The 12,396-nt window shown below is 40.2% G+C and overlaps 1 protein-coding gene across 3 annotated transcripts in view; it reads left to right on the forward strand.

Annotated features, from left to right (window-relative positions):
- Positions 1 to 1,669: 1,669 nt before the first annotated feature.
- atp6v1h (ATPase H+ transporting V1 subunit H) overlaps positions 1,670 to 12,396 on the forward strand; it is a 53,724-nt gene continuing 42,997 nt past the window's right edge. For 2 of the 3 annotated variants that reach the window (XM_072688114.1, XM_072688116.1), the window contains exons 1-5: positions 1,670 to 1,738; positions 3,821 to 3,962; positions 8,323 to 8,422; positions 10,094 to 10,183; positions 12,258 to 12,371. In XM_072688114.1, coding sequence (XP_072544215.1) covers positions 3,859 to 3,962; positions 8,323 to 8,422; positions 10,094 to 10,183; positions 12,258 to 12,371 — 408 coding nt within the window. In that variant the 5' untranslated portion in view covers positions 1,670 to 1,738; positions 3,821 to 3,858. Of the gene's footprint in view, positions 1,743 to 3,820; positions 3,963 to 8,322; positions 8,423 to 10,093; positions 10,184 to 12,257; positions 12,372 to 12,396 lie in introns of all 3 variants that reach the window. The other variant, XM_072688115.1, reaches the window with a different exon arrangement.

The raw sequence follows: 12,396 nt of genomic DNA on the forward strand, positions 1-12,396 counted from the left end.
ACAAAATGCCAACTCCAAATGTAGTTGCCATTTTTCTGAGTAGGAAAATAAGGAATGACTAGACTGTACTTAACTACACAGCCAGTGTAGAGCCATGGCAATGCTTTCAATCAAGCCAGCATTATTCAGTTACACTGTAGAGTTGTTGAACAGTTAGACATTCTGCACACGCAGAGACTGTCCACTGTTGGTTTTCAGTTTTTGTCACAGACAGTGTGATGTTTTTGCTAGCAATTCATTGTCACTGGCTGCAGCACAGGCCCAAAGCATGGTTGATTCACCCCAGTCCTTAACTGTTGGAGAGGGGCTCTTTTTTTTATGAAACTCTGCACTCTTCCCCTCAAATGTATCTTTGCTTACTGTGGCCAAAAAGGTCCATTTCCACCTCATCAGTTAAAAAGGTCCTTTTGGACTGATGACTCTTCCATGAAGGTCATATTTGTGCAGGTTTCACTGTCCAGTAGAACAGTGTACCACCACTGCAGAGTCTGCTAAATCCTCCTGAAGGTCTTTTGCAGTCATACTGAGGTTAGGATTGTCAACCCTATGAGCAGTCCTCTTGGAAAGTTTTCTTGGTCTTCCAGAACTCAACTTGACCTCCCCCATTCCTGTTGAATGCCATGCTTTGACTATTACTATTACTACTACTGTGCTACTATGACTATTACTACTACTACTATTGATGTTGCTGCTGCTGCTACTACTATTGCCAGTACTACACCTATGACTACTACTACTGCTGCTACTACTACTATGATTACTATTACAATGATTACTACAACTGGCAGTACTACCACTAGTACTATCACCACTACTGCTACTACTTCTACTGCTACTACTGTTATTACTATTACCAGTACTATGACTATGACTGCTAGTACTGCTACTACTACTATTACAATGATTACTACAACTAATAATACTACCACTAGTACTATCACTACTGTTATTACTAGTACTACTACAGCTACAATTACTACAGAAAAAATCACTCAGTGCACTTAGTCATGGCCCCATACGCCATAACTCCTGGGACTGCATTCACTGCATTCAATCTGAAGAATGAAATCAATATCAGTAGTATAAAAGACATTTTTTGCAGATACATACAAAATGAATGGAATGCAAGACTGGTACTTTATGGGCTTTAAATCTTGTTGTGCAACACTGTTATACATTAATAAATCTTAAATGTGTCCAGATACTTTTGATGACAAAGCACAATTTGTTATATTTGAATTATTATAATAAAAAAACTCTTTGTTACTTACAAAATACTCAAGATGAGCATCTAGGACATTTTATATTTCATTTAAATTAATATTATATATTGAGCTCATTTTATTATTGATAAACAAAAACAACAAACAAAAAAACAACTGTTGTTGCTGTTTGAAGAACTGTATTTATTAGTAGACACAAAACTTACTGTACTTTTAAATATAGTATTCATATAATAAATAATAGTTTCTAAAATGTACCCACAAGAGGATATTATTGTTCTTATTATTCTAATTAGTCTACTTGTTTTATTTATTTATTTATTTATTTATTTATTATCGAAAACATTAATAATAATAATAATAATAATAATAATAATAATAATAATAATAATAATAATAATAAGTGAATCTCTGCTTCCCTGCATTTATTTTGCCTGTCCTGACATGTGAAGGTGTCATGTGACCCGGGTCTCGTGACGTGTCGTTGCCTCGTGACGCTGCAGCTGAGGCGGCAGGTAGGTGAGGAGAAGCGCTCCAGACTCTAAACACTGAATTTATTCATCATTAAAACTTTACCGCGTGTCCAGATTTACTTCACACTGCTGAGCGTTAAGCCTGCCTGGTGTCGGGGTTTACCTGTGTGAGCGGAGCGGAGCGCGGTCGTGTCTGTCTGAGCAGTGAGGGAGTGAAGGGAGGCGGACTGCGCTGCTAGCTAACAGTTTACTGACATTGACACGAAGAGGCCTTTAGCCCCAGACCTTCTCCTCTGAGACCGGTCCTACAGCCTCAGCGGCGTCTTTACTGAACAGTGTGGGACAACAGATAGTCAGGACCCTGCAGGACCCTGAGGGAGGTGGCTTTACTTAGCTAACGGTTCTGGGACTGTCAGGTCAGGGGACTGCTTGCTTGCTAGCTAGCTATAGCACGGTGCTGTGTTTCTGCTTAGCAAACAAGCTAGCCGTGAAAACAGAGGCTGGTCAGCTGAGGAGGAGGAGGAGGAGGAGGAGGAGGAGGATGGTGGTGGTGGTGGTGGTAGTGGACTTTTAATAACAGTGGAGATGATCGTTATGATTTAGTGGATGTGACGCTTGTCAGGTTGTTTGATTGCTAGCTGCCTTAACGTTGTGTAGTAGACAGCCTTAGGTCAGGAGTCCTCCCTCAATATTTCCATATGTTCTTATTGCTTATTAAACGTCTGCACATACAGTTCATGACCAGGTTTGGGCTCTTTCAGCTACACCAGAGAGTGTAGACTCAGGTTCTTCCAAAATCAAGGCCAGTAATAGAGAGTCTTTGCCTCATTTGCTGCCTCTGACTGCATCTCCTCTTATAGATGGCTTTACACTGGATGTTGTAGCACCGGGAACGCCGTTCCACTACTGGGGGTGTTTATATCCCCCTTGCTGATCTTTGTCATGGTGAACTGGTGCTGTGTCCCATTATACAAGCTGTAGGTGTAGTTGGTAAAAGGTAAAAAGGTAAAGGAGCACGTATTTGTCACTGTACAGTGTACACTGTACAGCGAAATGGGTCCTCCGCATTTAACCCATCTGTGGTAGTGAACACACACACACACACACACACACACACACAAGTGAGCTAGGGGCAGTGAGTACACACACACAGAGCGGTGGGCAAGCGGTGGGGCCTTGCTCAAGGGCCCAACAGTGGCAGCTTGCCAAGCCCAGGAATCGAACCCACAACCCTGTTATCGATTGGACACCCGTATCAGCCAATGGTGCACCTTGAAGTAGCTGAGCTTATTACTGAGTATTTAACGTGGGAGTGAAATTAGCCGTTGCTTCCAGCATATGGATGAACGAGGAAATCCAGTATAGGTTCAATAATAAAAGAAGCTCAAGAAGGTGGTTCTTATGGGAACCTGGTGAAGGGGGCACTAGATAAATGGGTTTAATAATAATAATAATAATAATAATAATAATAAAAAAGGATGTTATGATTAGGTGTTTTACAGTTTTTACATGTGATTGCTGTGAATAACTTTTACAGGTGAAGAAATATAGAGGGTGTGCATTGACGTCGCTTTCCCGCTGGAAGACGCCCCCTTCAGTTGAACTGAGTGGCCAAACATTCTGTAGCACGGCTGCGTTTATTAGGGAAGCGGACAAACCGGGAATGAAATGAGCCTGGGAATTGAACCCACAACTCTGTTATCGATATCCCGGCGCTCTAACCACTGAGCCACCACTGCCCCATCCTGTGAGGCTCGAAGAACACCTATTTAGGGGATAAAACCTCATATCTGAAACCTTTATTTTTAAGTCGAGTGAATGGTCTTAGTGTGTGTTTCCACTGTTTTCGGGCTCATTTATCAGACTGGTTTATCCAGGTTTGCTTGCTTTCAAATGTGCAGCTACAGTGGGTCCCCCCCCCAAGAAAGAAGAACCAATTTTGTTTCCATAAAGAATCATAATAACACATATTACATATGTGTGAGTGAGAAGATGCTTGGGACCTTTAAAAGGTTCCTCGATGGCCTCAAAGAACCCCTTGAAGCCCCCCCCCCCCCCCTTGAAGACTAAAGTGTCTCTACATGAGTTATGTGACCTCTAATCCTGTGTTTTTTCTCAATGTAGATTTCTTGAGTTGAATATTAGACAACTCCTACTGGAAAATGGACATCCGAGGAGCAGTGGACGCAGCCGTCCCGACCAATATCATCGCAGCTAAGGCTGCTGAGGTCCGTGCCAACAAGGTCAACTGGCAGTCCTACCTGCAGTGAGTATTAAATAGAGATCAACTAAATACAGTTCATTCAGTTACTCTGTTATTTGAGTGGTTATTCTCTGTGAGTCTTCTCCTGACCAGCCTTGGTTGAGTTGCCTAAAGGTCTTTCTAAACTATTTGTGTCTGTCTCACCCTGCTCCTTTTTTCCGTGTTCAGTTTCCTTATATTTCTCGATGATTTCACTCAAAAGAGGAACTGAACCGTTCCTGTCTGTCTAGCTTAAAAATCCTTTCTTGCGTCAGAATCTTGTGATTCTTCGTTTACTTGTATGTGTATGCATGTGCATCTTTTAGAAGCGGAACTGTTTCATTCAGATTAATAAAAATAATAATATTACATTGTTTGTAATTAAAGAAATTATTTTAAAGGCACATCATACATTTTTGTTGCATTTTATATATTTTTATTTATTGAAGTCTACTCTTAATGTTTGTGCTTTATATTCCAAAAATCATCATAATCATAATCATTTTTTTACACAACCATTTACCAACCTCTCTTCACCCCTGCAAGTTGCAATACCAACTTAAACAGTGGCGGCACTGTAACACAGTGACGCTTTGTGAGAATCAGACTGATTCTGAAGTGTCTTTCTGACACTTTCTTGGGTTCTTCTTGCTTCTCAGCTTCTTCTTGCTGATATTTATGAGCTAAATTACTAGTGATGAGCATATTATGGGATGTATGGGAGGTTTCAGGACTCAAGGGACGTAGCTATTAATTCTCGCAGGAGACAGATAAGTATTTGATAAAATGCTGCTTTAGTGGTTGTGTACAATAGTTGTGTGGTGGTATATTGAGGTGCTTAAAATTGAACAGACTGTTTATGTTCCTGTGCCTTTAAGACGTAAATAAGAGGAATGAACTCTATTCTGATTGGCTGTCCTGTATTGTGCCCCATTCAAAAAGCTCTGTACTACAGTATGAAAAGGCAGAGCTAAACTGTTGGTAGCTGAATATGTGGAAATGCACTATACACGCTGAAGACACTCCTTTTAATGGGTAAGTTGAGATCAGCTACTTTACAGTGCACAGGCATTTAGTTGTGCTGGCACAGCCTGTTTAATCGGCATAGAGAAAAGCCTTTTCAATATATCAGGACACATGTCTGTGTATGGACAAGCCTCCATGTTCCCAGCACTGGGCTGTGGAGCAGTGGACAGACTAAGTTCTGGAGCTCCAGCATTAGCTTTGGGATATGTTTCAGTGGCGTTTTTGATCTATAACTAATCATCCATTTTGTCAGTACCTGGCCTCTCTAGTGCCCTCATGGCCGAATGCCATCTAATCCTCATAACAATGTTCCAAAATGTGGTGGAAGGAGAGTACAGCAAAAGGGAAAGCAAGCTCCCTATATTACCCTTGATTTCAAAGGCTACTCTGGAGGAGCAGGCGACTACAAACTTTCAGAGTAACAATGATTTTAAAAAGGGCTATTTCATATTGCTTCTACAACAAAATCACGTATGTCCAAAATGGCCACTTTACAGTAGATTTCACTTCAATAAAAAAGTCAATGTAATTCAATGTCAATGTGATTTTATTTCAAGTTATTCTGGAGTGTCTGTTCGTTGTCAATTTTGACGCAACAATAACGAGACAAAATATTTATGTGCCAATAAATGGACTGTATGGGCTTGAGTGAACGGTGTGTTTGAAATTTTTAAGCTACCCTTTCATTTCAGTATTTGTTTTTAAGGGATGTTGGTACTATGATCTATCAGACCCACACTCAAACAGTATTGTTTGCTAAATTGTTCTTAATTGGAATATGGATTTGAAGGAAAGTATTTACTGGGTTTATAACACTTGCCTAACGCTGAAGTTCATTAATATTTAATCTTTAACCCTATGACACCAAATATCTCACTGTCTTCAAAATAAAAGATCCGAAAGGGTTCTTGGCTTGGGTGTTCAGTTATAACATTACTCTGTAATAGGTATACAGTGCCTATAAAAAGTATTCACCCCCTGATGTTTTACCATTTTATTGCTTTTTATAAGTGGAAGGATCAATATACCTTGGTGGCCTCCTTCACTAGCCGCCTCCTTGCATGGTCACCCAGTTTGTGAGGACTGCAGCTCTAGGCAGATTTACACATGTGCCATATCCCTTCCATTCTCGTTATTATGGTTTTAGACCATATCCTTTTTTTTTTTCTTTTTTTTTTTTTTGCATCCGTCTCTGATATATAGTCTTTAATAACATTTTCTTGGAGTTGCACAGAGAGTCATTTGGTCTTCAGGAATACTGATTTATAAGTATTTGACCCCCCCACTGACTTTAAAAGTTTTAATACAAAAAAATTAATGAAACGTCTAAATTTTATGCCAGCTTTATTTTAACAGTGACACATAGAATATCAAAAGAAAAACTGAGAATTTCATGAAATGAGAAATAAAAATTAACTTGAATTTCATTGAAGGAAATAAGTATTTGATTCCCTAGTAAAACATCATTTAATACTTGGTGGCAAAACCCTTGTTGGCAAGCACAGCAGTCAGATGTTTCTTGTAGTTTTTTATAAGGTTTGCACACACTTCAGGAGTAATTTTGGCCCACTCCTCTCTGCAGATCATCTCCAAATCCTTAAGGTTTTTAGGCGTGCATTTGGAAACGCGAAGCTTCAGGATTGAGGTCAGGAGACTGGCTAGGTTATTCCATGACCTTAATATGCTTCTTAAGGACCACTCCTTTGTTTCCTTGGCTGTATGGTTTGGGTCGTTGTCGTGCTGGAAGACCCATCCACGACCCATTTTCAGTGCCCTGGCATAGGCAAGGGGAAAAGAAAACCCCCCCAAAACATAATACTTCCACCACCATGCTTGACGGTGGGGATGGTGTTCTTGGGGTCATATTCTGTATTTTTCTTCCTCCAAACACGTCGAGTTAAGTTGAGGCCAAAGAGCTTAATTTGGTCTCATCTGACCACAGCACCTTCTCCCAGTCTCTCTCAGAGTCATTAATATGTTCATCTGTGAACTTGAGGCGGGCCTGGACATGATCCTTCTTGAGCAGAGGAACCTTGTGTGCACTGCAGGATTTTAGACCATTATGTCTCAGTGTATTACCAATGTTTTTTTTGGAGACTGTGGTCCCAACTGCCTTGAGATCATTAACCAGCTCCTCCCGTGTAGTTCTTGGCTAATTTTTAACCTTTCTCATGATCAGTGAGACTCCACGAGGTGATATCTTGCATAGAGCTCCAGGCCTAGGTCGACTGACAGTAATGTTGTACTTCTTCCACTTCCGAATAATTGCACCAACAGTCACCTTCTCATCCAGCTTCTTACTTATGGCTTTGTAGCCCATTCCAGCCTTGTGTAGCTCAACAATTCTGTCCCTGAAATCTTTAGATAGCTCTTTAGTCTTGCCCATGGTGGAGATGTTGGAGTTTTACTGAGTCTCTTGGCAGGTGGCCTTTTACACAGGTGACAATTTGGGACAGGTGTCTCTCATGCAGGTAACGACTTCACTGAGATTAGGGAGTGTCAGTGGTCTGTGGGAGCCAACATTTAGTCATGGTTTTTAGGGAATCAAATACTTAGTTCCCTCAATTAAATGCAGATTATTTTATATTTAAATATTATTTCATTTTCTAGATTTTGATATTCCAGCTACCATAAAAATCATATTATTTATTTATTTTATAAAAGCTTAATTATGATTACCATGATTTAATTTCTAAACAAGCAATAAAATAGGAAAATATCCAAGGGGGTGAATACTTTCTGTACGCACTATAGAAACTTTATCTGTTAAAGAAGAATAAATCTGGGCATAAAGTAAAGTCCTGTCCCAGAGTTTTCTTTTTTTTTTCTTTCCCTCTCCTAACCAAGAACCATTTAGAAACCCTTTTTTTAAGACTGTCAAGTGTTTGGTCTGAAAAAGTTAAATGCCTTCTCTGTCATTTTTATTTTTTAACAATTATAGTGATCAGATTACCAAGCTTGGCTCTTGTTACGTAACTTTGGGATATGCCGTATGTTCAGGCAACCTACCAGGCTCTAATGCATTTTAACACCTCACTGTTATTGTAACCTGATTGTTGGCTTACAGTCCAAGCCAATAGATGCCCAGACTACTGGAGTGCTGCTTCATCTTAACGTAGCTTTCCCGGTAGCCTGCCGAGAGCATGTATTGTTTTCACTAAACCAGCAGGATTTCTTTCTCTAATTAGGTTCCCGTGAGCTATATTGTATGTGATAATGCATCAACTGCCTTCAGATGTAATCAAAGAAAATGACCTTGCACGCCCACCCTCCACTTCAGTGATTGATTCGCTTGCTTGTAAAGCCCTTTAGCAATTGAGCTAACTCAGGAGGGCTTTCTTTTTCTTCTTTTATTCAGGGGTCAGATGATCACTGGAGAAGACTGTGAATTCATTAAGAAGTTTGAGGTAGCCCACTCTGAGGAGAAGCAGGCAATCCTGACCAATGAAGGACATCAGGTACATTTTATGACTGGTTGTTTGCTGCTGTGTTTGAACCATTAATGCTAGTGCACTTTCTTTTTGCCATTGATTAGAATTCTTTTAGGATTCTTCCTGATGCAACTACATCAATTCTAATGGTAAAAAAAATAATATTGGGACCTATCTTGCACCTTGTGCAAGGCGAGTCGCGATGCTCATTGCTATCTTACACCCCGCCAACAGTCTATTTTCATGCCTTCTCCGTGCGTGGTTTAAATAGCAACGTTGATGGGCGTGATGGTCTCGAAATGAGGTGTGTTCAGGTACGTTTCTTGGCAATGGAAACACAGGAGCGACACTGACTGAAAACAACCTAGACAGACGTCAACAGCCAGACGTTGGTTGCTGCGCGAGTACACCCCTGCTTTGCGCTATTGAAATGGGAATCCACCAAAGTCAGATCTCACCTGGCTCTTGCAGAGAATGGCGAGTGATGCGCCGATTTGTTTATTGCACGTTACTCCCAAAACAGACCCATGGTTAATTAATAGACTATAGTACTTGTCTTTTGAGCGTTTCGAGGCACAAACGGCGTACTTTTCCCATCGTTACGACAGCAAAGACACACTGACACGTCCTAAATCAAGCTGTGCGGTCATAATAAGTGCAGAAATTGTAGTTTAAACTTATTCCACTCTCAGCAACAGCCATTTATTTTGGCACTACTTTAATTTTCTCAGCCTTTCTAAAACACCAACCCTGCCTATAAAGTGAGCTAAGATTCATAGTGCTAATTCACATAAACAGTAGTGAAGTCCGCTGCGTAGCTAACCAGCACATTAGCCTTTATTTATTTATGTATTTATTTATTTATTTTTGCTACACTCTCCCTTAGTTCGCTCTGTTTCAGCTTAAAATGAAGGTCTGCCCTCCTGTGGGAGTACACTAGGCCCCACCACAATATCTTGCAGCGTAGGACTAATTTTCAGTGCTGTGGAGTGGGCGATTAACTAGTTTAGTGCGGGTGGGAGCGAGACAACAAATTCTGCAGATCAGTGAATTGAGTTCAGGCTGTGTCCCAAACCACACACTACTGCACTAAATGGTAGAATGGTAGTACATGAGCATTAGAAGAGTATTTAGGCTGATGGGATCTGGCACTGACAGTTCAGACAGTTTGACCTACAGGAGCTCATTAGTCAACCTTTAGATTTATTCAGCACACACACACACATGCATACACACATACCTTATTTATATTCTAAGTATAGCCTGTGTCCAGGTAGGTTGAACTGTTTAGACTAGTCCCATTGAAATGAGCTTTGATGTAGTAAACATTACTGAAGTAATTGACTAATGAAGTAATTGACTGTTATTGCTTGAGAAATATATTTTTAGAAATACATTATACATTTCCTGTAATATCTATTTAGTTTGCTCTTAAATGGCAGATTGCCTTTGAATTAGTCAAAAAAAACAATGAATCGTGAATCTTTGTGTTTTTTTTTTGTTTGTTTGTTTTTTGTTTTTTTTTTTCTCTCTAAATATACTCTTACTCCTCACTGGATGGAGTTTGTGAATGAATATGTATGGATCATATGAAGGTGTAATTATTTTTTGATGACAGTGTATGGCCGTAGAAGTCATTTCTATTTTGAAATTAAATAGATTAGACTGTGTTAATTTTGTATCAATGTTTGTTTGCAGTGTGCAAAGACCTTCCTCAACCTCATGGCCCATATTTCAAAGGAGCAGACAGTTCAATACATCTTGACCCTGATTGATGACACTCTGCAGGTATAGTGCAAACTCTCTCTCTCTCACACACATACACACACTATTGCTTAAATATGATTCTAGTTTAATAGGTTCATGATTCTCTGTCTGTCAATCCGTCTATTATCTGTGTGTCTATTGTATGTGTGTATCTGTCTGTCTGTCTGTCTGTACATCTGTCTGTCTATGTCTCTGTCTGATCATGTATCTATTTAATGTACCTACCGACCTACCCACCTACGACATTTATACATACATTCCCTCCCTCATTGCTATTGGAACCTTGTATCTCCATTTACCTATTTCATTAACCTACCTATTTCCTATTAGAAAGGTGGGCCAGCGTAGTGTTTCTTGCCCAAGAACTCTTATTGGTGTAGTGCTGCATGATCACCCAGACCAGGAATCAAACCCCAGTTTCCCACATGGTGCGGTAGCTAAATGGCAGGTTCTGGTGTTATCCATTGTGCCACACCAACCACCTTGTGGAAGTTGAGTTTGTTTCTTTTTGTAAAGTTACAATTTTATCTGACAGCAAAGGACTGTCAAAGCTTGGAGCGTTCTGTTACTCTTTATTGTAAAGGTGTTTGGACACTGACTTCTACAATATTTCTTCTGAAATCAAGGCAATCAGTGCGGAGTAGATTTGGGTCTCAAAATTCAGTAAAGGCCAGGCAAGGCCACAGTGTGTCAAAATGCCATACACTTTGGACAATATTGACCTTGACATTTAGGCATTGGAATTTTGTCATTTGTCAGCCAATCTGTCATCAACAGGCATGCCTGTTCCAAAATGTCTTCTGCTGCGTTTTGACAGTATTCCCACCTCCAGTATGTCTCGCACACAATTCTGCTATAAGCCACAGGGGTTGAAATAAAGGCACTGACATTGGTATTGCCATTAACACATTATCAATATCTTTTTTTTTTTTTTACCAACTGCAACTCATTAGATGTTAGAACTAAATAGCTAGTGCGGATTTGTTTGCATTGTGTGAGAGGAGCATTAGTGAGATCAGGATCTGAAGTTGATTATGATTAGTTATGGCTCACTCCAACTCGTTCCAAGTTATTGGAGAGAGCTCCATTGCTCTCCACAGTCAGTGCCGGTGGGGCTAATTCCTCTGTAGCCAACCCTTGACGTTGGGCATGTCGACCTTAGGCTTGTGCAGCTGCTCAGAGTGTTCCATTTTGCAGGACCTTTCTGTGGAGATAAAACAAACTTTTTGTGCACAGTTGTATGTAGTGCAGACTTTAAAACTACACTAAATGTGTGTTCCCCTCACCGTTGAAAGTGCAGCTGTGGCTTTGTATCGACCATTTTTTTTTTTCTTCAGACTTCAAAAGTTAAGCACTAGTGAGTTATACAACTATTTGGACTTTGACAAACTGCAGGTGGCAGAAATTGGGTTCTGTAAAGCTGACTTTGATGAATGATGTCTCCTTCTCAGGCATCAGTTAAAGTGTGCAGACAGGCTTGAATCAAACTCGTTCTGGACAAAGTCTCAGTGTTTATCCTCTGTGTTGTTCTGACACCCTGATTTACTATAGTGCTTCCCTTAATCTTGCTCAGCTGGGTTTGGGGGGCCCTGAATTGATTCCCACTACAACTCAATAAGCCTTGAGTGAATGCAGTAATGTCGTTCTTCTCTTAAATGCACAGCTGAAGTCACTTTAGATTCAAATGCAAAGCCATTACTATTTAGAAAGTCCTCGACTTGTCTTTTGGGGTCTTGACATTTGCGGTATCTGTTGCTAGCAAAACCGTGGAAGTAGCATGTTTTTCCTCTGACATTTCCCGGCTCTTTGAATATATGTTAACTGTGGGTTTGGTTGCTTTTTAGTCAAGCAGCTCTAAAATCGGTCATTTGCAGTACATAGTTTAGAGCCTTTCATAAACTGCAGGACATGACATTTGCATGCAAGCATAGCTATTTTCTCCCTCATAATGCATTGAATGGCTTGATGGATAGCTATTTGTTGGTTTAATGGAGTGTGATGTATCAGAATTGATTATTTAGATGCAAGCATTAAAGATTAGATTAGTGTTAAGCCTAAACCTAAGGAACTAACCTTTGTGTTTCTGATGCTGCAGGAAAACCATCAGAGGGTCAACATTTTCTTTGATTACGCCAAGAAGACCAAGAATACTGCCTGGTCCTATTTTCTTCCCATGCTGAACCGCCAGGACCTCTTTACCGTTCACATGGTGAGTGTCCAAGACAGCTGCCTGC

Source organism: Salminus brasiliensis, chromosome 9, assembly GCF_030463535.1.
Source record: "Salminus brasiliensis chromosome 9, fSalBra1.hap2, whole genome shotgun sequence".
Lineage (NCBI taxonomy): Eukaryota > Metazoa > Chordata > Actinopteri > Characiformes > Bryconidae > Salminus > Salminus brasiliensis.